At 57.6% G+C, this 21,877-nt stretch overlaps 5 protein-coding genes and 1 long non-coding RNA gene across 7 annotated transcripts; all 6 read right to left on the reverse strand.

Moving 5' to 3' along the window:
- Positions 1 to 581: 581 nt before the first annotated feature.
- LOC146751782 (SUN domain-containing protein 2-like) lies at positions 582 to 4,885 on the reverse strand. 2 transcript variants are annotated; one of them, XM_085533488.1, is made up of 6 exons: positions 4,615 to 4,885; positions 3,598 to 3,682; positions 2,957 to 3,057; positions 2,159 to 2,326; positions 1,363 to 1,449; positions 582 to 789 (listed from the first exon to the last, which is right to left on the reverse strand). In XM_085533488.1, exons 2-6 carry the CDS (start codon positions 3,623 to 3,625, stop codon positions 682 to 684), a joined length of 492 nt encoding a protein of 163 aa, XP_085389614.1. In that variant the 5' UTR covers positions 3,626 to 3,682; positions 4,615 to 4,885; the 3' UTR covers positions 582 to 681. The 2 variants fall into 2 exon arrangements, with proteins under 2 accessions (XP_085389614.1, XP_085389613.1); XM_085533487.1 differs by having other exon boundaries at positions 4,663 to 4,884.
- A 161-nt stretch (positions 4,886 to 5,046) lies between these two features.
- Positions 5,047 to 19,279, reverse strand: LOC146751783 (uncharacterized). Its single transcript, XM_085533575.1, has 4 exons — positions 19,254 to 19,279; positions 18,939 to 19,167; positions 5,573 to 5,657; positions 5,047 to 5,303 (listed from the first exon to the last, which is right to left on the reverse strand). Exons 1-4 carry the CDS (start codon positions 19,277 to 19,279, stop codon positions 5,119 to 5,121), a joined length of 525 nt encoding a protein of 174 aa, XP_085389701.1. The 3' UTR covers positions 5,047 to 5,118.
- Positions 7,644 to 9,973, reverse strand: LOC146751784 (uncharacterized). The gene is made up of 3 exons (XR_014941112.1): positions 9,613 to 9,973; positions 8,830 to 8,997; positions 7,644 to 8,109 (listed from the first exon to the last, which is right to left on the reverse strand). It is a non-coding gene; the product is annotated as an uncharacterized LOC146751784 (long non-coding RNA).
- Positions 10,005 to 11,319, reverse strand: LOC146751785 (uncharacterized). The gene is made up of 3 exons (XM_085533493.1): positions 11,103 to 11,319; positions 10,693 to 10,754; positions 10,005 to 10,537 (listed from the first exon to the last, which is right to left on the reverse strand). The coding sequence occupies exons 1-3, from the start codon at positions 11,120 to 11,122 to the stop codon at positions 10,254 to 10,256; spliced, it is 366 nt and encodes a 121-aa protein (XP_085389619.1). The 5' UTR covers positions 11,123 to 11,319; the 3' UTR covers positions 10,005 to 10,253.
- LOC146751786 (uncharacterized) lies at positions 12,369 to 18,487 on the reverse strand. Its single transcript, XM_085533461.1, has 10 exons — positions 18,213 to 18,487; positions 17,014 to 17,150; positions 16,738 to 16,933; positions 16,395 to 16,574; positions 16,017 to 16,140; positions 15,398 to 15,482; positions 14,758 to 14,858; positions 13,929 to 14,096; positions 13,133 to 13,219; positions 12,369 to 12,576 (listed from the first exon to the last, which is right to left on the reverse strand). Exons 1-10 carry the CDS (start codon positions 18,485 to 18,487, stop codon positions 12,469 to 12,471), a joined length of 1,461 nt encoding a protein of 486 aa, XP_085389587.1. The 3' UTR covers positions 12,369 to 12,468.
- Positions 19,213 to 20,396, reverse strand: LOC146751787 (uncharacterized). Its single transcript, XM_085533495.1, has 3 exons — positions 19,779 to 20,396; positions 19,556 to 19,612; positions 19,213 to 19,418 (listed from the first exon to the last, which is right to left on the reverse strand). Exons 1-3 carry the CDS (start codon positions 19,887 to 19,889, stop codon positions 19,284 to 19,286), a joined length of 303 nt encoding a protein of 100 aa, XP_085389621.1. The 5' UTR covers positions 19,890 to 20,396; the 3' UTR covers positions 19,213 to 19,283.
- Between the last annotated feature and the right edge of the window lie 1,481 nt (positions 20,397 to 21,877).

The raw sequence follows: 21,877 nt of genomic DNA on the forward strand, positions 1-21,877 counted from the left end.
GCTAACTCACACTCTTGGCCACCCTCCATCTCCCGTGGCTCCCACACCAACCCCACAGCACCACCCACACTAAGCCCTGTCCCACAAATGCAGCTGCTGCCGCTCAACAATTCCTATTGGCTGAAAGCAGGAGAGTTGAGAGATCCAAAGGGGTTGTGAGATCAGAGGTTGGGGCTGGAAGGCAGAGCATCTGCAGCTTTCGTTCCTCACTGAGTCCTTTCTATTGGGAAAGGAGATGGAGGGAGGTGAGAAGATGGAGGGCAGGGATGTGGGGTAGGAACCCACCTTGATGCTGATGTCACGGCTCCGTGCCTGCAGCTTGTTACCTGGGACTCAGCCGTGTCAGCACGTTCCTCTGCCTCATCCAGCATGTGCTGTGCCCTGGGGAACTTGGCCAAGTTGGCCTGCTTGTCCTGTGGCTTAGCCCCGGTCCCCACCCCAGCCCCCCCCCCAAACACCCACCCAACTCATCCCCGCAGCTCCTCCCTCCCCCCAACCAGCCTCGAGGCGGGCAGAAAGTCATCGACATCTCTTCATTGAATGATCAATCCCTAATTAAAACCCTCTGGTAGACATCAGAGTTTAGGGGTTTTTAGGGTTTATTAGGGTTTTTTATGGTTTTTAGGTTTTTTTAGGGGTTTTTAGGGTTTATTAGGGATTTTTAGGGGTTTCTAGGTGTTTTTAGGGGTTGCCGTGGATTTCGAATCGGTACACGCAGGTGTATTCCGCGTTCCCCCAGTTGCTGCGTACATCCATTTTAATCCTTTTGTAGGACTGAAGGGGCTTCTCCTGCCAATGCAAAGAGGAAAGGCTTCGTTATGGGCCGGAGGGGGACCAGTGCCCCATAGTGCCCCATAGCTCCCACTGTTCTCCCCATAGATCCCAAAGCATCCCATAGATCTCATAGTGCCCCATAGCTCCCACTGTTCGCCCCACAGTCAATGATTTCCTGGAATTCTGATCCATATTCAATAGTTGTTTAGCATGCAGACCCCTCTCTTGTTATCACCCATCTTATCAGTGTGGGAATCAAATGTTGTTTGTGCCTTTAGAACAAGAGAAGAATCTTTTCTTTCAAGGTCTCAGTATATAAGTGAAGTAGTTTGTTGTTATTTCAAGGTCTCAGTATACAAGTGAAGCAGTTTTTAGTTATTTCAAGGCCTCAGTATATAAGTGAAGCAGTAGCAGAGGAGAGGCTTTGTTATGGGCATGGGAAGAGCCACGGCACAACAAGTGCTTCCAAAGGCTTGCAAAAGGGACCCCGCGGGAGTCGGCCATGTTGGAGAGCAGAGGGTGGGCAGGAAAGCTCTTTCTTCCCATGACTTGCAGGCAGCCCGGCCTCCCCCATTGCACTTGCCATACCTGAACGTGGAAGGTCTGCGCAATATCTCCACCCACGTCATAAACATACAGTCCCAGGAGAGTTTCCCTTTCGTCCTCATCCACTCCCTCAAAGACAAGAGATGATGGCGGTCACACTTAGGCAGGCCGTGCCATAAAGAACACACTGAGGCCAAAGGTGGGAGCCCTTCCAACCCTCCCTGTGCTCTGGTAGGATTGGAGCACAACGGAGGGCGAACCTGAGTCAGGGCACGTGGAGCAATTGCTCCCAGCTGCTCGGCCACAAAGAGCAGCAGAGGCCTTTGGAGACATGGAACCAGCCAAGGGATTCGGTGCCCTCAGGCAGGATGCCGTGCTCTGCAGCAGCCCACCACTGAAATTTGGGAGCTCCCAACAGTATGGGGTCGTATGGGGCTCTGTTGGGTGTCTACCGTGTGGCTCTATGGTGCTCTATGAGCTCTTGTGTGGCTCTATGGGGTCTTACAGGGCTCTATGTGGCAGTTATGGGGCTCTGTTGGGTGTCTGTAGGGCCCTTATGGGGCCCTGTTGGGTGTCTGTGGGGCACCATGAGGCTCTTTGGTTCTCTATGAGCTTCTTGTGCAGCTCTAGGGGGTCTTATGGAGCATTATGGGGCTCTATGGGGTGTCTGTGGGGGCTCTATAGGGCTCTTTGGGGGTCTATGGGGTCTTATGTTGTGGTTATGGAGTTCTGTTGGTTGTCTCTGGGGCTCTATAGGATTTCAATGGGCTCTTATGGGGCTCTATGGCAAAACTTTTTCCTCGGGGGCCTCCAGAAGCAGCAGCAGGCAGAGACTTACCAAGATGGCAAAGTCTCTGGGGGCACTGTTGACATCCCCAGAGGGAGACACCGCCTTGGAGACATGCCAAACAGTGAAAGCCGTGGGCCAGATGTTCTCCGGCAGGTGGATGACGGCGTGGCCCTGTGAACCTCGGAAAGCCCAGCAGTTGCCAGCAGAAACATCGGGCTGAAATGAGAGAGATGCGTATATCAGTGGTGAGGCAAAGAGTCGCCAGAGCTGGATGCTGGGCAAGGAGCACAGAATTTGTCTTCTGTGTGGGCTGCCGTGCTCCCCGTAATGGAACGCTACTCAAGGGACAGGAGGGGAATATGCAAAGGTTTGGACAACAGCTCTGGAGTCAACCGCCTTTCTCTGCTTGCCCAGAGCCGGCGGGGCAGCCCTCCCCAGCATCTGTCAGCCCAGCACCCTCCCAACGCTGGTGTCAGTGATGTGGGGAAGAGTGTGGGCTGAGCAGAGCAGCTGGGCCAAAGGAAATGGATGTGCAGCCAGAATGGAGTGAGGAATGGGGGGGAGGGAGAATGTGAGGGAAGGGTTGGGGGTAGGAAAGACTGGGGGAAGGATCGGGGAGGATGGAGGGAGGAATGGAAAGGATGGGGGGGAGGGATGGGGAAGTATGTGGGGGAAGGATGGGGGCAGAAGGATGGGGAGGGGGAAAGGATGGAGGGGGACAGATCGGGGGAAGGAAGGGCTGGGGGATGGAGGGGGAGCCCTTATGGGGCTCTGTGGGGTGTCTGCGGGGGGAGGGGGGCGAAAGTAAGTGGGGGAAGCCCACAGTCAGCACTTCTCCTGCCATACCTGCAAGAGGGTCTCAGGGGACTTCGCGGAGGAAAAGAGGGGAGAAAGCCGGCCTTTCCCACCGTAACTCTTGGTTGTCCTCTCCGCATCAACAGTGGCACCTGAAATAAAGATGGACAGACGTGCACTGGGACAGCCCAGAGACAAGCTGAAGGAGTGAATGCTCATTCCCCAAAGCTCTTGGCGGGGCTCTGGGGTGCAGAATCCCTCCTGCTGTGTATGGGAACTGCTGAGTCCCGGCCTGATGCGCTGATTGAGCACCAGGGGAAATGAGTCGGTCAGCCCTGGGAGCAGAGTTGAAGGGTTTTTAAATTCTCAGAGATGGGGGCTTTAGACGGGATGTGAGGAGGAAATTCTTGACCCCCAGTGGGCGGTGAGGCCCTGCAATGTGCTGCCCAGAGGAGCCATGGATGCCCCATTCCCGGAGGCGTTGGAGACCAGGTTGGATGGGGCCCTGAGCACCTTGAGGCAAAGGGTGGCAGTCCTGTCAGTGGCAGGGAGTTGGACTGGGATGGTCTTAAGGTCCCTTCAGACCTCAGCCATCCTAAAGCTCTATGAGATAAGTGTGACAGGAAGCAGAGCTGGGCAGGTTTTGGGGAGTGCCAGGCGCAAAGCTGAGGGTAGTGAAGCTGTCTACATACCCAGGGATTTCAGAGCCCAGTTGGGCATCCAGTAGCTGTTTTCCACAACTCTCTCAATTGCATGCCGTGTCAACAGCAGAATTACCTGGCAACAGACAAGGAATGGAGAGACAGCAGTGAGCACAAAGACAGGAGGGGGAAATGAAAGGGGAAGCGAGGGAGAGCCTTCTAGCCCCACATGCCCCTATAACCCACTCTATAGCCCCATACATTCCCTATAACACTGTATCCCACTACAATCCTCCTACTGCCCACCCACAGTCCCTTAGAGACACATACCCTCCTATAATCCACCCAGAGCACCCTACACCCCCCCCTTTAGAACCTTACAACTCCCCCACAGCCCTACAGAGCACCCCTGCCCCCTAGAGCTCCATGATCCCCTGGAGCCCCCCACATCCCAGCATCAGCCCTCTAGCCCCTCCACAGTCATCTATATTCTCCCCAGAGCCCCCGCTGTCCCATATAGCCCTAGACCACATCAAAAGTCCCAGACAACTCTCTAGAACCCCATACCCCCTCCTATGGCCACTAGGAAGCTCCCCATAGCCCCACATACACCTACATCTACCCCTGCACTCCCCCTAGCACCCTACAGCCCCATATCCTCCTACAAACCCCGCACAGCCCTATAGCCCTCTACAGCCCAAACAGTGCTCCCTAGAGCCCCACAGCTCTCCCGATAACCCCCTCACACCTTTCTACATTCCCACTTCACCTTTCACTACCTACATCCCCATATCCCCCTACAGCCACCGGCAGACCCCACATTCCCCTCACAGCCACCCATTTCCTCCTATCCCTCGGGATCCCCACACAGCCCACTACAACCCCATCTCCCCCACTGTTCACCCCTACATCCATCCCACTGCCCCCCACAGCCCCACATTACCCTAGGCCCTCCCTACAGCCCCATAGGACCTACAGCCCCCCCACGGCCACACGTTACCCCACAGCCCCCTCAACTCCCCCATCCCCCCCACTCCTCCCCCACTGCCCCCTACACCCACAGCCCACCTCAGCTTCCTCTCCCCGGCCCCGGCCCGGCCCCGTTCTCCCGCACACCTCCGGCGCCGCCGTCCTCAGCACCGCTCCCGTCGTGCCGCGGTTCCGTCTCGGTGCTGCCCGGACAGCTCCGGCGCGCAGCGGCTGCAGCGGCGCTGCCGTGAGGGGCGGCCCGGGCTGCGGCAGCGGCTTCAGCCGAACGAAGGGAGAGCCGGGAGGCCCCGAGACACAAGATGGCGGCCGCTCCCGCGCGCGGAGCCTCAGCCAATCGGAGCCGGCGGCGCTGCCGCTGACCAATGAGACGGCGACACGCGTCGGCGGCGAACCCGCTGACCAATGACAGGCCGGCACGGGCGGGATGAGCAGCTGACCAACGATCCGTTAGCCCCTGCTGCTGCCATCTCCTCAGTGGGAGACCCCGTTCCTTCGTCGCTGGGTGGCACCGATGTGGATGTGAGGACAGGCGGCTCCTCGGGCACGCTGGGCTCCACACGAGATGCTGCTGCCGCCATCTTGTCAGTGGGAGACCCCGCTTTTTCCCTTCTGGGTGGCAGCGATCCAGATGTGTTGTGGGAGGACTCCTCGGAAAGGCTGCTCTCGCCATGAGATGTTTCTGCTGCCATTTCCTTGGCTTGCTTCCCGCGCTCTCCCTGCTGCGGCAGTTGATGTTGCTGCAGCCCCTTCGCTGTGTCTGCTGCGCTCTGTGAGGAAAAGTTGGGGATGGGAGTTATAAGGGGAGGGGCACTGCTCACATTCCCTGTGAGCGCCCCCTCCCCCGACTCCATCCCATAACCCGTGTAAACCACCCCAAATGGCGGCCCCACTGCTGTGCCTGGGGGCAGGAGCACAGGAGAGGCCCCTTCCGTGGGGACAGCCCTGTCCCCTATCCCAGCACGCAGCCCCGAGCTGGGAGGGGTTACTGAGCTGAGTGCCAGGCGCAAAGCTGAGGGTAGTGAAGCTGTCTACATACCCAGGGATTTCAGAGCCCAGTTGGGCATCCAGTAGCTGTTTTCCACGACTTTCTCAATTGCATGCTGTGTCAGCTGCAGAATTTCCTGGCAACAAACAGGGAATGGAGAGACAGCAGTGAGCACAAAGACAGGAGATGGGTGTGGCCCAGCCAGGGGGAACTCATGGCTCTGCACAGAGCACTAATGCCGGGGGCGGGGGCCACACGGATGGTAAGGAGCCCAGCGCCTGGACCAGCAATGGTGGAGCTGAGATGTTACTGCTGCAGGGCCTGGCACGGTGGTGTGGTGCCAGGCCAGCTATGCTGCGGGCGGATCCACCTCCATGGGTTCATCAGGAGGTGGATCCACCTCCATGGGCTCATCAGGACCAGCCAGGGGGAACTCATGGCTCTGCACAGAGCACCCTGATCCCAGCTTTACCGTGCAGCCAGCACCAGCAGCAGCTCTCAGTGTGGGGAGCAAAGTAGCTCCAAGACACAGGGGAGGCTGAGCCTGAGAGCCAGGTGTGGGGCAGGCGGCCAGAGCACAGAGGTGTCCCTGTAAAGGGCTGGAAGGAAACAGGAGGGAGCATTATCATTACCTCTCTCTTCAGACCGTGGATCCCATTCTCCTCCAGGACATCAAACAATGATTCTACAATGAGCTCCTTCTTGACTGACAGCTGAGTACTTTTCAGGTTTGGTTCTGGCCAGACCAGTGAGTTCCTGAAGGCAAAGCAAAGCAGGTCTTGTTCAGCAATGTCCACCCCGCAGGTTGGAGTTCCAGTGCCACGAGGTGAAGGATTCCGGGGGGTTGTGCCCTTCTTTATCCCCCGGCCCCTTTTGTTCCTTTGCTTTGCCAAGGGCTGCCTTCACCATATAGATGGGAAAGGCTGGAGCCCTGGGCACAAGGTGAAGGCGTGCATAGAGCACACAGCCAGCCGAGGCCAAGCTACAGAGCCAGGTGCATGGCAAGGAAGTGTTCTTACCCCAGAGACGGGAGCTCATGCACAGGTCCTGCTGACACCACCTGGAAGAAAAAAGCATTTGATGGGAGGAAGCACCAGGAGCACGGCCAGAGCTTCCAAAGGAGCTTCCCAGGGAGCCGCTGGCAGAATTTCCTGCTGCTTCCCAGCACTTTGCAGAGGACTGCTGCCCAAAGTTGGGCCCTTCAGCCCTCCACGTGCTGCAGAGCATCTGCTGCTTCTCCGTTTGCTCTCCCATCCCCTCCAGACTCCACAGTGTCACGGACGGGCCAAAGGCCCCTTCTTCCCATGTGCTGTTGCCTTCAGCCTGAGCTCCGTGCTGGGCACTGGGAAGATGCTGCCACACCAAAGCCCGTCCTGCTGCCAAGGCAGCCCCCAGCCTGGCTCAGGAGCCCACAGAGTCTCAGCAGCAATGGGCCCGTGGCCAAACTCCTCCTGTCCCCACGGAGGCTGAAGGGCAGAGCTTTGTCTTCTGCCGCACGCTGTGGCACTGACCTGCAGGACATTTCCCCAGGCTCCCAATATCCAGAGGAAGGCTCCAGCTGTGGGAGACATCAGTCAGGAGAGACCATTAGTTTGCCAGAGTGCTCGGAGCCCTGCAGCCCATTTCCCTGACAGCTTGCAGGCATCTGTGCCTCCAGGTGTGTTCTCCATTACAGCTCTAAGCCTTCCTTTGTGCCATAAATGTTCATGGACTCGTGGTCTCTTTTTTGGCCTCCCTCTGTGCATCAGGCCCTCAAAACCTCAGTGCTTCCAGTCCAGCCCTTTAGTACCTTGGCTCCAGGCCTACCCTTAAGCTTCAAGGACTTTAGGCTCTACAGGGCTGTTAAGGCCTCTCAGCCTCCTTTTTTTGGCTGTGTCCGATAGAACCACCACTGCCCTTGATGCTCTGTACCATAACCCCCACAGCTTAGCCCCGTAAGCTATGCACCATAAGCTTCTGCTTTGCCTACAAGCTATGGCCTCCAATGTTCCCCATGGGGCTCTACACAACATGGCCAGGGACAGAAATGGGGCTGTTTCTGCCCTTCTTATCACCCGGCCCCTCCCATCGTCTGTCAGGGGCAGTAACCCAATGCTGCCCAAAAAAACCTAATACACAGTCAATGATTTCCTGGAATTCTGATCCATATTCAATAGTTGTTTAGCATGCAGACCCCTCTCTTGTTATCACTGATCTTATCAGTGTGGGAATCAAATGTTGTTTGTGCCTTTAGAACAAGAGAAGAATCTTTTCTTTCAAGGTCTCATTATATAAGTGAAGTAGTTTGTAGTTATTTCAAGGTCTCAGTATACAAGTGAAGCAGTAGCAGAGGAGAGGCTTTGTTATGGGCATGGGAAGAGCCCCGGCACAACAAGTGCTTCCAAAGGCTTGCAAAAGGGACCCCACGGGAGTCGGCCATGTTGGAGAGCAGAGGGTGGGCAGGAAAGCTCTTTCTTCCCATGACTTGCAGGCAGCCCAGCCTCCCCCCTTGCACTTGCCATACCTGAACGTGGAAGGTCTGCGCAATATCTCTGTCCACGTCATAAACATACAGTCCCAGGAGTTTCCCTTTCGTCCTCATCCACTCCCTCAAAGACAAGAGATGATGGCGGTCACACTTAGGCAGGCCGTGCCATAAAGAACACACTGAGGCCAAAGGTGGGAGCCCTTCCAACCCTCCCTGTGCTCTGGTAGGATTGGAGCACAACGGAGGGTGAACCTGAGTCAGGGCACGTGGAGCAATTGCTCCCAGCTGCTCGGCCACAAAGAGCAGCAGAGGCCTTTGGAGACATGGAACCAGCCGAGGGATTTGGTGCCCTCAGGCAGGATGCCGTGCTCTGCAGCAGCCCACCACTGAAATTTGGGAGCTCCCAACTGTATGGGGTTGTATGGGGCTCTGTTGGGTGTCTACCATGTGGCTCTATGGTGCTCTATGAGCTCTTGTGTGGCTCTATGGGGTCTTACAGGGCTCTATGTGGCAGTTATGGGGCTCTGTTGGGTGTCTGTAGGGCCCTTATGGGGCCCTGTTGGGTGTCTATGGTGCGCCATGAGGCTCTTTGGATCTCTATGAGCTTCTTGTGCAGCTCTATGGGGTCTTACGGAGCATTATGGGGCTCTCTGGGGTGTCTGTGGGGGCTCTATAGGGCTTTTTGGGGTGTCTGTGGTGGTCTATGGGGTCTTATGTTTTGGTTATGGTGTTCTGTTGGTTGTCTCTGGGGCTCTATAGGATTTCAATGGGCTCTTATGGGGCTCTATGGCAAAGCTTTTTCCTCGGGGGCCTCCAGAAGCAGCAGCAGGCAGAGACTTACCAAGATGGCAAAGTCTCGGGGGCACTGCTGACACCCCCAGAGGGAGACACCGCCTTGGAGACGTGCCACAGGGCCACAGGCTGTGGGCCAGATGTTCTCCGGCAGCTGGATGACAACATGGCCCTGCGAACTTTGGAATGCCCAGCAGTTTCCAACAGAAATATCAGGCTGAAATGAGAGAGATGCGTCCATCAGCGGTGAGGCAAAGAGTCGCCAGAGCTGGATGCTGGGCAAGGAGCTTGCAGTTGTGCAATGGCCAAGTTGAGCACAGTGAGCACAAAGACAGGAGATGGGTGTGAGCAGGGAGTCCTACCCAAGAACTGCACTCCAGAGACACAGCAAAGATGGACTTTGGGCTCTGCCTGATCCCAGTATTGCCAGCCCTGTGTCTGCTGTAGAACAGCCTTGACAGGCAGTCAGATCGTGCCCTGAGCCAGCCAGGCTCTGCAGAGCTCCAGTTGCAGCTGGTCTGGAGAATGGCCCTTCCAGCTAAGAAGTCTGAAGCACAAGTCTCTTGGCAGGGGCCGCATCCAGCCTCCAAGCCAAGCCCAGTAGGCTTCTGGCTGGGGCCCAGCCAGGGGGAATTCATGGCTCTGCACAGAGCACCCTGATCCCAGCTTTACCGTGCAGCCAGCACCAGCATCAGCTCTCAGTGTGGGGAGCAAAGTAGCTCCAAGACACAGGGGAGGCTGAGCCTGAGAGCCAGGTGTGGGGCAGGCGGCCAGAGCACAGAGGTGTCCCTGTAAAGGGCTGGAAGGAAACAGGAGGGAGCATTATCATTACCTCTCTCTTCAGACCGTAGATCCCATTCTCCTCCAGGACATCAAACAATGATTCTACAATGAGCTCCTTCCTGACTGACAGCTGAGTACTTTTCAGGTTTGGTTCTGGCCAGACCAGTGAGTTCCTGAAGGCAAAGCAAAGCAAGTCTTGTTCAGCAATGTCCACCCCGCAGGTCAGAGTTTCAGTGCCACGAGGTGAAGGATTCCGGGGGGTTGTGCCCTTCCTTATCCCCCGGCCCCTTTTGTTCCTTTGCTTTGCCAAGGGCTGCCTTCACCATATAGATGGGAAAGGCTGGAGCCCTGGGCACAAGGTGAAGGCGTGCATGGAGCACACAGCCAGCCGAGGCCAAGCTACAGAGCCAGGTGCATGGCAAGGAAGTGTTCTTACCCCAGAGACAGGAGCTCATGCACAGGTCCTGCTGACACCACCTGGAAGAGAAAAGCATTTGATGGGAGGAAGCACCAGGAGCACGGCCAGAGCTTCCAAAGGAGCTTCCCAGGGAGCCGCTGGCAGAATTTCCTGCTGCTTCCCAGCACTTTGCAGAGGACCGCTGCCCAAAGTTGGGCCCTTCAGCCCTCCACGTGCTGCAGAGCATCTGCTGCTTCTCCGCTTGCTTTCCCATCCCTCCAGACGCCACAGTGTCACGGACGAGCCAAAGGCCCCTTCTTCCCATGTGCTGTTGCCTTCAGCCTGAGCTCCGTGCTGGGCACTGGGAAGATGCTGCCACACCAAAGCCCGTCCTGCTGCCAAGGCAGCCCCCAGCCTGGCTCAGGAGCCCACAGAGTCTCAGCAGCGATGGGCCCATGGCCAAACTCCCCCTGTCCCCATGGAGGCTGAAGGGCAGAGCTTTGTCTTCTGCCGCACGCTGTGGCACTGACCTGCAGGACATTTCCCCAGGCTCCCAATATCCAGAGGAAGGCTCCAGCTGTGGGAGATATCAGTCAGGAGAGACCATTAGTTTGCCAGAGTGCTCGGAGCCCTGCAGCCCATTTCCCTCCTCCCAACCCAGTGGGGACATGCTGTGTGGGACAGTCCCGCTCCTTGGCTGTGCTGGGATGGCTTTGGGTGGGGAACACTCACCAGAAAGGACCGCTAGAAGCAGGACGGGAGTCCCTCTTCCCCTCTCTTGAGCGACACGTTGCCTAAGGGAGAGATCAGATGGTGGTTATCACAGCCCAGCGTGGGGACACGGTCTCCTGGGATCCTTTTAGCAGACAGCTGCCACCGGGTTCCTCTGCCCAGCAGAGTTGTGAGTCCCAGGGGGCCCTTTAGCAAGAGCTGGCCAGTGCCACAGCACCCATGGGACGCATGAGAGTGAGGGGCTCTGCTGTGCTAAGGTGGGCAGCGGCCTGGCCCCGTTCTGGCCCTCCCGAGAGCAGGAACAGGGCTGTGCCCACGGAAAGGGAGTTTGGCTGCCTGACTGGAGAAAGCCCGGCAGCACACAGTGATTCTGGCTTCCCCTCCCCACATTCTGGGCCTGCTGCACCCACCTGCCCAGCTGGGCTGGCATTTTGGCTCCTTCACTCCTCGCACAGACACAGAGAACGGCTTGCTCTCCTCCCAGGAACACAAGCACCTCTCCACTTGCCTGCTCTGCACTCCTCGCGGGACTGCAGTGCTGCACAGTTCCCCATGGGGCTCTACACAACACAGCCAGGGACAGAAATGGGGCTGTTTCTGCCCTTCTTATCACCCGGCCCCTCCCACCGTCTGTCAGGGGCAGTAACCCACAGGAACCATAGAGAACCAAAAGAACATCATAGAGAGTCATAGAGCCACATAAGAACGACAGGGAGCAATAGAGACCCACGGGGAGCCAAGGGGAACAAATACAGACCCATATGGGACCTGAGGTCGCCCTCTTAACGGTTTCACGCCCTCTTGAACTCTCTCTTCAAAGTTCTTTTCAAATTTCCCCTACGGTACTTGTTGGCTATCGGTCTCATGCCGGTATTTAGCCTTAGATGGAGTTTACCACCCGCTTTGGGCTGCATTCCCAAGCAACCCGACTCCGAGAAGCTATACTGACACACTCACACATGTACCTGCAGGGACCCATAGAAGTGCATAGGGGAACATACTGTCCTGTAGCAACCAACTGTGCCCCACAGCCAGTTACGATGATGTTCAGTCACCATGGATCAAGGTTCACGGCACTGTGGGATGGCCTGAGTGGCCAACTCACACTCTTGGCCACCCTCCATCTCCCGTGGCTCCCACACCAACCCCACAGCACCACCCACACTAAGCCCTGTCCCACAAATGCAGCTGCTGCCGCTCAACAATTCTTATTGGCTGAAAGCAGGAGAGTTGAGAGATCCAAAGGGGTTGTGAGATCAGAGGTTGGGGCTGGAAGGCAGAGCATCTGCAGCTTTCGTTCCTCACTGAGTCCTTTCTATTGGGAAAGGAGATGGACGGAGGTGAGAAGATGGAGGGCAGGGATGTGGGGTAGGAACCCACCTTGATGCTGATGTCACGGCTCCGTGCCTGCAGCTTGTTACCTGGGACTCAGCCGTGTCAGCACGTTCCTCTGCCTCATCCAGCATGTGCTGTGCCCTGGGGAACTTGGCCAAGTTGGCCTGCTTGTCCTGTGGCTTAGCCCTGGTCCCCACCCCAGTCCCCCCCCCAAACACCCACCCAACTCATCCCCGCAGCTCCTCCCTCCCCCCAACCAGCCTCGAGGCGGGCAGAAAGTCATCGACATCTCTTCATTGAATGATCAATCCCTAATTAAAACCCTCTGGTAGACATCAGAGTTTAGGGGTTTTTAGGGTTTATTAGGGTTTTTTATGGTTTTTAGGTTTTTTTAGGGGTTTTTAGGGTTTATTAGGGATTTTTAGGGGTTTCTAGGTGTTTTTAGGGGTTGCCGTGGATTTCGAATCGGTACACGCAGGTGTATTCCGCGTTCCCCCAGTTGCTGCGTACATCCATTTTAATCCTTTTGTAGGACTGAAGGGGCTTCTCCTGCCAATGCAAAGAGGAGAGGCTTCGTTATGGGCCAGAGGGGGACCAGTGCCCCATAGTGCCCCATAGCTCCCACTGTTCTCCCCATAGATCCCAAAGCATCCCATAGATCTCATAGTGCCCCATAGCTCCCACTGTTCACCCCATAGATATGGGTAAACCTAATACACAGTCAATGATTTCCTGGAATTCTGATCCATATTCAATAGTTGTTTAGCATGCAGACCCCTCTCTTGTTATCACTGATCTTATCAGTGTGGGAATCAAATGTTGTTTGTGCCTTTAGAACAAGAGAAGAATCTTTTCTTTCAAGGTCTCATTATATAAGTGAAGTAGTTTGTAGTTATTTCAAGGTCTCAGTATACAAGTGAAGCAGTAGCAGAGGAGAGGCTTTGTTATGGGCATGGGAAGAGCCCCGGCACAACAAGTGCTTCCAAAGGCTTGCAAAAGGGACCCCACGGGAGTCGGCCATGTTGGAGAGCAGAGGGTGGGCAGGAAAGCTCTTTCTTCCCATGCCGTGCAGGCAGCCCAGCCTCCCCCCTTGCACTTGCCATACCTGAACGTGGAAGGTCTGCGCAATATCTCCACCCACGTCATAAACATACAGTCCCAGGAGAGTTTCCCTTTCGTCCTCATCCACTCCCTCAAAGACAAGAGATGATGGCGGTCACACTTAGGCAGGCCGTGCCATAAAGAACACACTGAGGCCAAAGGTGGGAGCCCTTCCAACCCTCCCTGTGCTCTGGTAGGATTGGAGCACAGCGGAGGGCGAACCTGAGTCAGGGCACATGGAGCAATTGCTCCCAGCTGCTCGGCCACAAAGAGCAGCAGAGGCCTTTGGAGACATGGAACCAGCCGAGGGATTCGGTGTCCTCAGGCAGGATGCCGTGCTCTGCAGCAGCCCACCACTGAAATTTGGGAGCTCCCAACAGTATGGGGTCGTATGGGGCTCTGTTGGGTGTCTACCGTGTGGCTCTATGGTGCTCTATGAGCTCTTGTGTGGCTCTATGGGGTCTTACAGGGCTCTATGTGGCAGTTATGGGGCTCTGTTGGGTGTCTGTAGGGCCCTTATGGGGCCCTGTTGGGTGTCTGTGGGGCACCATGAGGCTCTTTGGTTCTCTATGAGCTTCTTGTGCAGCTCTAGGGGGTCTTATGGAGCATTATGGGGCTCTATGGGGTGTCTGTGGGGGCTCTATAGGGCTCTTTGGGGGTCTATGGGGTCTGATGTTGTGGTTATGGTGTTCTGTTGGTTGTCTCTGGGGCTCTATAGGGGTTCAATGGGCTCTTATGGGGCTCTATGGCAAAGCTTTTTCCTCGGGGGCCTCCAGAAGCAGCAGCAGGCAGAGACTTACCAAGATGGCAAAGTCTCTGGGGGCACTGTTGACATCCCCAGAGGGAGACACCGCCTTGGAGACATGCCACAGGGTGAAAGCTGTGGGCCAGATGTTCTGAGGCAGCTGGATGACAACGTGGCCCTGCGAACCTTGGAAAGCCCAGCAGTTTCCAACAGAAATATCAGGCTGAAATGAGAGAGATGCATCCATCAGCGGTGAGGCAAAGAGTCGCCAGAGCTGGATGCTGGGCAAGGAGCACAGAATTTGTCTTCTGTGTGGGCTGCCGTGCTCCCCGTAATGGAACGCTACTCAAGGGACAGGAGGGGAATATGCAAAGGTTTGGACAACAGCTCTGGAGTCAACCGCCTTTCTCTGCTTGCCCAGAGCTGGCGGGGCAGCCCTCCCCAGCATCTGTCAGCCCAGCACCCTCCCAACGCTGGTGTCAGTGATGTGGGGAAGAGTGTGGGCTGAGCAGAGCAGCTGGGCCAAAGGAAATGGATGTGCAGCCAGAATGGGGTGAGGATGGGGGGAGGGAGAATGGGAGGGAAGGGTTGGGGGTAGGAAAGACTGGGGGAAGGACGGGGGGTAGGATGGAGGGAGGAATGGGGAGGATGGGGGGAAGGATGGTGGAAGAAAGGGAGGGGAAGGATGGGGGGGAGAAGGATGGAAGGAAGGTTGGGGAGGGGGAAAGGATGGGGAGGGGGAAAGGATGGAGGGGGACGGATCCTGGGAAGGAAGGGCTGGGGGATGGAGGGGGAGCCCTTATGGGGCTCTGTGGGGTGTCTGCGAGGGGAGGGGGGTGAAAGCAAGGGGGGGAAGCCCACAGTCAGCACTTCTCCTGCCATACCTGCAAGAGGGTCTCAGGGGACTTCGCAGAGGAAAAGAAGGGAGAAAGCCGGCCTTTCCCACCGTAACTCTTGGTTGTCCTCTCCGCATCAACAGTGGCACCTAAATAAAGATGGACAGACGTGCACTGGGACAGCCCAGAGACAAGCTGAAGGAGTGAATGCTCATTCCCCAAAGCTCTTGGCGGGGCTCTGGGGTGCAGAATCCCTCCCGCTGTGTATGGGAACTGCTGAGTCCCGACCTGATGCGCTGATTGAGCACCTGGGGAAACGAGCCGGTCAGCCCTGGGAGCAGAGTTGAAGGGTTTTTAAATTCTCAGAGATGGGGGCTTTAGACGGGATGTGAGGAGGAAATTCTTGACCCCCAGTGGGCGGTGAGGCCCTGCAATGTGCTGCCCAGAGGAGCCATGGATGCCCCATTCCCGGAGGCGTTGGAGACCAGGTTGGATGGGGCCCTGAGCACCTTGATGCAAAGGGTGGCAGTCCTGTCAGTGGCAGGGAGTTGGACTGGGATGGTCTTAAGGTCCCTTCAGACCTCAGCCATCCTAAAGCTCTATGAGATAAGTGTGACAGGAAGCAGAGCTGGGCAGGTTTTGGGGAGTGCCAGGCGCAAAGCTGAGGGTAGTGAAGCTGTCTACATACCCAGGGATTTCAGAGCCCAGTTGGGCATCAAGTAGCTGTTTTGCACGATGCTGTCAATTTCAATCCGTGTCAACAGAAAAATTTTCTGGCAACAAACAGGGAATGGAGAGACAGCAGTGAGCACAAAGACAGGAGATGGGTGTGAGCAGGGAGTCCTACCCAAGAACTGCACTCCAGAGACACAGCAAAGATGGACTTTGGGCTCTGCCTGATCCGAGTGTTGCCAGCCCCATGTCTGCTGTAGAACAGCCTGGACAGGCAGTCAGATCGTGCCCTGAGCCAGCCAGGCTCTGCAGAGCTCCAGTTGCAGCTGATCTGGAGAATGGCCCTTCCAGCTAAGAAGTCTAAAGCACAAGTCTCTTGGCAGGGGCCGCATCCAGCCTCCAAGCCAAGCCCAGCAGGCTTCTGGCTGGGGCCCAGCCAGGGGGAATTCATGGCTCTGTACAGAGCACCCTGATCCCAGCTTTACCGTGCAGCCAGCACCAGCAGCAGCTCTCAGTGTGGGGAGCAAAGTAGCTCCAAGACACAGGGGAGGCTGAGCCTGAGAGCCAGGTGTGGGGCAGGCGGCCAGAGCACAGAGCTGTCCCTGTAAAGGGCTGGAAGGGAGCAGTACCATTACCTGTCTCGTCAGTTCGTCGATCCCATTCTCCTCCAGGACATCATACACTGATTGTGCAATGAGATGCTTCCTGATTGACAGCTCATAACTTATCAGGTGTAATTCTGGCCCAACCATTGAGTTCCTGAAGGCAAAGCAAAGCAAGTCTTGTTCAGCAACGCAGGTCAGAGTTTCAGAGCCACGAGGTGAAGGATTCCGGGGGGTTGTGCCCTTCCTTATCCCCCAGCCCCTTTTGTTCCTTTGCTTTGCCAAGGGCTGCCTTCACCATATTGATGGGAAAGGCTGGAGTCCTGGGCACAAAGTGAAGGCGTGCATGGAGCACACAACCAGCCGAGGCCAAGCTACAGAGCCAGGTGCATGGCAAGGAAGTGTTCTTACCCCTGAGACAGGAGCTCATGCACAGGTCCTGCTGACACCACCTGGAAGAAAAAAGCATTTGATGGGAGGAAGCACCAGGAGCACGGCCAGAGCTTCCAAAGGAGCTTCCCAGGGAGCCGCTGGCAGAATTTCCTGCTGCTTCCCAGCACTTTGCAGAGGACTGCTGCCCAAAGTTGGGCCCTTCAGCCCTCCACGTGCTGCAGAGCATCTGCTGCTTCTCCGTTTGCTCTCCCATCCCCTCCAGACTCCACAGTGTCACGGACGGGCCAAAGGCCCCTTCTTCCCATGTGCTGTTGCCTTCAGCCTGAGCTCCGTGCTGGGCACTGGGAAGATGCTGCCACACCAAAGCCCGTCCTGCTGCCAAGGCAGCCCCCAGCCTTGCTCAGGAGCCCACGGAGTCTCAGCAGCGATGGGCCCGTGGCCAAACTCCTTCAGCCTCCGTGGGGACAGGAGGGCAGAGCTTTGTCTTCTGCCGCACACTGTGGCACTGACCTGCAGGACATTTCCCCAGGCTCCCAATATCCAGAGGAAGGCTCCAGCTGTGGGAGACATCAGTCAGGAGAGACCATTAGTTTGCCAGAGTGCTCGGAGCCCTGCAGCCCATTTCCCTCCTCCCAACCCAGTGGGGACATGCCGTGTGGGACAGTCCCGCTCCTTGGCTGTGCTGGGATGGCTTTGGGTGGGGAACACTCAAAAGAAAGGACCGCTAGAAGCAGGACGGGAGTCCCCCTTCCCCTCTCTTGAGTGACACGTTGCCTAAGGGAGAGATCAGATGGTGGTTATCACAGCCCAGCGTGGGGACACGGTCTCCTGGGATCCTTTTAGCTGTTTTCCACGACTCTCAATTGCATGCAGTGTCAGCTGCAGAATTTCCTGGCAACAAACAGGGAATGGAGAGACAGCAGTGAGCACAAAGACAGGAGATGGGTGTGGCCCAGCCAGGGCTGGGTGGACGGGGGGACAGCGGTAGATGTAGTCTACCTTGATTTCGCCCCATCAGGTCCCATGGATCTATGGAGGGCTGGTGGGTGGGGGGTGGGAAATCCAGGGGATCTTTGTATGGATGGAGGATCTCACCCCCCATCTCTTTTCTTTCTCATCAGATCCTGTTGAATCTTGCCATGCTGCTGGACCAGATCCTGGAGCATCTCCTATGTCTGCAGGTGGCTCCTTCCACAACCTGCTGCCAGATCCCGGCCCAGCCTCACACTATGATCCACTGGGTCCCAACAGCCCTGGGCAGCCTCGTGTCACCGTGGGGCTGAGCTCCTCTGGATCCCAGTGCACCCCTTCCCCTTCTAATGCACCTCCCTTCCATGCAGCCCTTAGAGACCCCGGGGGTCCCAGTGTTGTCACATCACTGGATGCTGGGGATCCGCTCCATATCGCACTGCTGGATCCCAAGGGTCCCCTTGGCACAGCACTGTGGGATCCAGATCACAAGGATCCCCCCCATGGCACCACCTCCAGGGCTCCCAATGATGGAGCACTTCAGGATCCCAGGGGGGACCCCCATAGCAGCCCCTCGCTGGATCCCATCCCTCCCTTTCCACACCACCTCCTTGCCCACTCCTTCCTCCTGACCCCTGCAGCCCAGGCCCAGCTGCTGTGGGTGCTGGGGGGCTCTGAGAAGCCCAACTGCTGTCCACTGCGGAGCCGGCGTTGCTCCACGCCGCCCTCTGGGGGTCCCGGGGGGGTCTTTGTCCCATCCCTGCCTCCTTCCGACACTGCTTGGCTTCCTTAGCCCAGCACCCAGCTCTGCCCCCCTCCCTGCGCCTCTTCTTCCTCCTCTGCCTCGGGACCCCCCCCTCGTCCCACTTAACCCCCCATTTGGCCACCAGCCTCTTCCCCACGTTCTCCAACCCCCCCGAGCTTCTCCTGCCCCACTTGGAGCTGGCGGCCAGGGGAGGGGATGAAGGGCAGCGGGGCAGCTGTTGGCTCCGGGCTTTTGTGGTGGGGTTGGCAGCTTGGGGGGGTCCTCCCGGTGTTTTCTGCCGGGCTCTGGTGGCCTTATCTAAACACTTGGGGGGCAGAGGGACCGCCCCGTCCAGTTGGTTGCAGCCGCCACCTCTTTGCTGCTGCGCTGCCCCCATTTCGCCCCCCAGATCTTAGAGGCCACGGGGGGGGCAGGGGGCTCTGGGCGCCTCTTTGAGGCAGGGGGTGCTGGGGGCGCCCCCCCCCGAAACGAGGCTGCCAGATGGGTCCCTTGACCCCACTCCGTGTCCACCCTCCAACCCTTTGCCCCCCACATTCCCTCACAGCCACCCATTTCCTCCTATCCCTCGGGATCCCCACACAGCCCACTACAACCCCATCTCCCCCACTGTTCACCCCTACATCCATCCCACTGCCCCCCACAGCCCCACATTACCCTAGGCCCTCCCTACAGCCCCATAGGACCTACAGCCCCCCCACGGCCACACATTACCCCACAGCCCCCTCAACTCCCCCATCCCCCCCACTCCTCCCCCACTGCCCCCTACACCCACAGCCCACCTCAGCTTCCTCTCCCCGGCCCCGGCCCGGCCCCGTTCTCCCGCACACCTCCGGCGCCGCCGTCCTCAGCACCGCTCCCGTCGTGCCGCGGTTCCGTCTCGGTGCTGCCCGGACAGCTCCGGCGCGCAGCGGCTGCAGCGGCGCTGCCGTGCGGGGCGGCCCGGGCTGCGGCAGCGGCTTCAGCCGAACGAAGGGAGAGCCGGGAGGCCCCGAGACACAAGATGGCGGCCGCTCCCGCGCGCGGAGCCTCAGCCAATCGGAGCCGGCGGCGCTGGCGCTGACCAATGAGACGGCGACACGCGTCGGCGGGGCACCCGCTGACCAATGAGAGGCCGGCACGGGCGGGATGAGCAGCTGACCAACGATCCGTTAGCCCCTGCTGCTGCCATCTCCTCAGTGGGAGACCCCGTTCCTTCGTTGCTGGGTGGCAGCGATGTGGATGTGAGGACAGGCGGCTCCTCGGGCAGGCTCGATCTCCTCTGTCTCAGCCTTCAGCTGCTCTTCCAGCTGGGCAATGAGCTGCTTCTCCTGCAAGACAAAGCGTGTACCACCAGGGGTGGCTGCGTTGGGTCCCATGGACCCGAGGGATTGGGACCGAGGTCCTCCTGCACAGCCAGAGGCGTGAGGATGCCAAGCTGTGAGGACGAGCCCTCACTGCCCCCTACCTGCTCCAGCTCCTCTTTACGGGCAGCCGTTCTTTCAGCCCGTATTTGCTGGGCATTCTGTGGGAAAGCAGAAGAGCATCGACCGTCAGGGCACCGGTGCTCCCATGGGGCTCCGTCCCCTCCTGCCTCCTCCATCGGGGCAAGCAGGACCTGCAGGGCTGGAGCTGCAGACCCACACGAGGGCACTTCTCCCATCCCACACCACACAGCAGCATCTCCTCACCTTCAACAAAGACTCCCTGGCCGTGGCCGTGCGGTTCTCCATGAGCTGCTCATGAGCCTGTGGGAGGGGAAAGGAGCAGCGTTGTCCCCCGGCCCTCTGCTGCCATGCCATGGGCAGGGTGCCCTTCAGCCAGCAGCTCGGCCCTTGTGTGCCCGTCCATTAGGTGCTCACCTGCTCCAGCTCCTGCAGCAGCTCCACTTGCATGCTGTTAATGTTCCGCTGGCAAACTGGGCCCACATTGCTGTACCACTCACACAGCTGCTTGCAGGACCCGCACCGCTTGTGGAATGGGGCCGGCTGGTGCCCATTGGCAACGGTGCCGTGTGCTGGCTGTGGATCCCCACACCTTTGCTGGTGCCATCTGGACTCCTGGGAGCCGCAGCCTGTTGCGGGGCCGTCCTCCCACCAGCTCATCTTGATGCGCATCACACACGCGGGTTGCTCCTTGTTGGCAACAGCCACGTGGGAACTCATCCCTTCCAAATGCTTCCAGTCGTTCGCCAGAAGCTCCTCCAGGATGTGGCACCCACCGCCCTGCAGCCGCTCTGATGCGGCTCCTGGGTTCCATGTCACACAGCAGCCTATTCGACGCAATGGAATGCAGGCGGTGATGGCTGCTGCCCATTCTGAGACCGCCTGCTGCCTGCCCTGCCTGCAGGAGCCCAGCTCTGCTCTTTTCAGGCTGATGCTCACCCCTTGTGTGCCATGGCCCCCACCAGTGGGGATGGAGGTGGCCTCCTCAGGCAGGCTGGCCTCAGGATGAGATGCTGAGCCCGCTGCCCTTCTCAGCATCTTCCTGCATGGGCCTGAACCTCTTGACCGCTGCCATCTCTAATGATGAGCATCTCGATTGCTGCAGCTCTCACTGGTGCTCATTGGGCACCCAGGGCAGGTCGGCCTCAGAGCTCAATGAGGATCAAGGGGCAGGCTTGGCTTTCTTTGACACGGGACTTGTTTTCAGCCAAAATAAGCTTAGAAAACTGCAGGCTCCCACCCCTGACACCCCACAGTGCAGAGGAGAAACAACCCGCAGTGCTCTGGGCAAGTGCTGTGAGCTGTCAAAGCTCTTTAGTGGGGGCATAGGGCCCATTGGAACCAACCCATTCGTTGTGAGCATTGAACACATTGAGTATTGAAGTTCAGCTTGGATCTGCTCAGGCTCCCATTCCTGTCCTTCCAGTGAAGTGAAACCCTCCAGGCAGCATCTGGTTGGTCCATCCAGTGGCAGAGAGAAAATCCTCCTGTGGCACCTGTTAGGAACTGTTTGTGCTTTGAGTTTTCCTTTCTAGGTGAGGCCGGACACGTCGAACCACCAGGAGAAGCCATGAAGGGTCATAAACAGCACAGCTGGTTATTGGGATCCTGGAAAGAAAGAATGCACCTTTCTGCATTCTGGGATAAATAGTGATATTCGGGTGAAAACTGTCTAAATCTTCACATAAATAGATATTGAATGCTGAAATCATTGCATTTTTGAGACAAAAATCTTATACTGGGGAGAAAGAATCATATTGTGCTAAGAAGAGTGATTTTTTGTAGAAAATTTCTTCTTTTGGGGATGAAAAGCAGTGTTTTGGGAAGAAAATGTCTTTTTGTTGGGATCAAGTATGACACTATAGTGAGATCATCGGCCTTTGTCCTGGAAGGGCTTCCCTGGCCTGCAGGCATTTGAGCTGGCAGTGCCCCCCAGAGCAGACAGCTGGCTTTTAGCCTGGCAGTGCCCATCTAACCGCATTACCAGCTTCAGGCCGAGCAAGGTCCCCCCCGGACTACGTGGCCGGCTTTTGGCCTCACAGGCCCAGCAGGTCAGTCAGCCATTTTGTTGCCTGGCAGTGAGCCCCGGGCAGGCTGGATGTTGGCCTGGTAGGACTCCCCAGGCTGGCCAGTCAGCTTTTGGCCTTCCAGTGTTTGCCGGCCGGCGGCAGGCTCTTGGCCTGGCAGGGCTTCCCAGGCCTGCAGGCTTCTGGCCTGGCAGGGATCCCCAAGCCGGCCTTTGGCCTGGCAGGCGCCCCGCAACCATCCGACCAGACGGCTTTCTCCTTCGGGCCTTCCTTGCCATCTGGCTTTTGGCCTGGCTGGGACCCCATGTGCCGGCAGGG

The sequence above is a fragment of the Coturnix japonica genome, unplaced genomic scaffold, assembly GCF_054131305.1.
Source record: "Coturnix japonica strain WE unplaced genomic scaffold, WE-NBRP24 Scf061, whole genome shotgun sequence".
Classification (NCBI taxonomy): domain Eukaryota; kingdom Metazoa; phylum Chordata; class Aves; order Galliformes; family Phasianidae; genus Coturnix; species Coturnix japonica.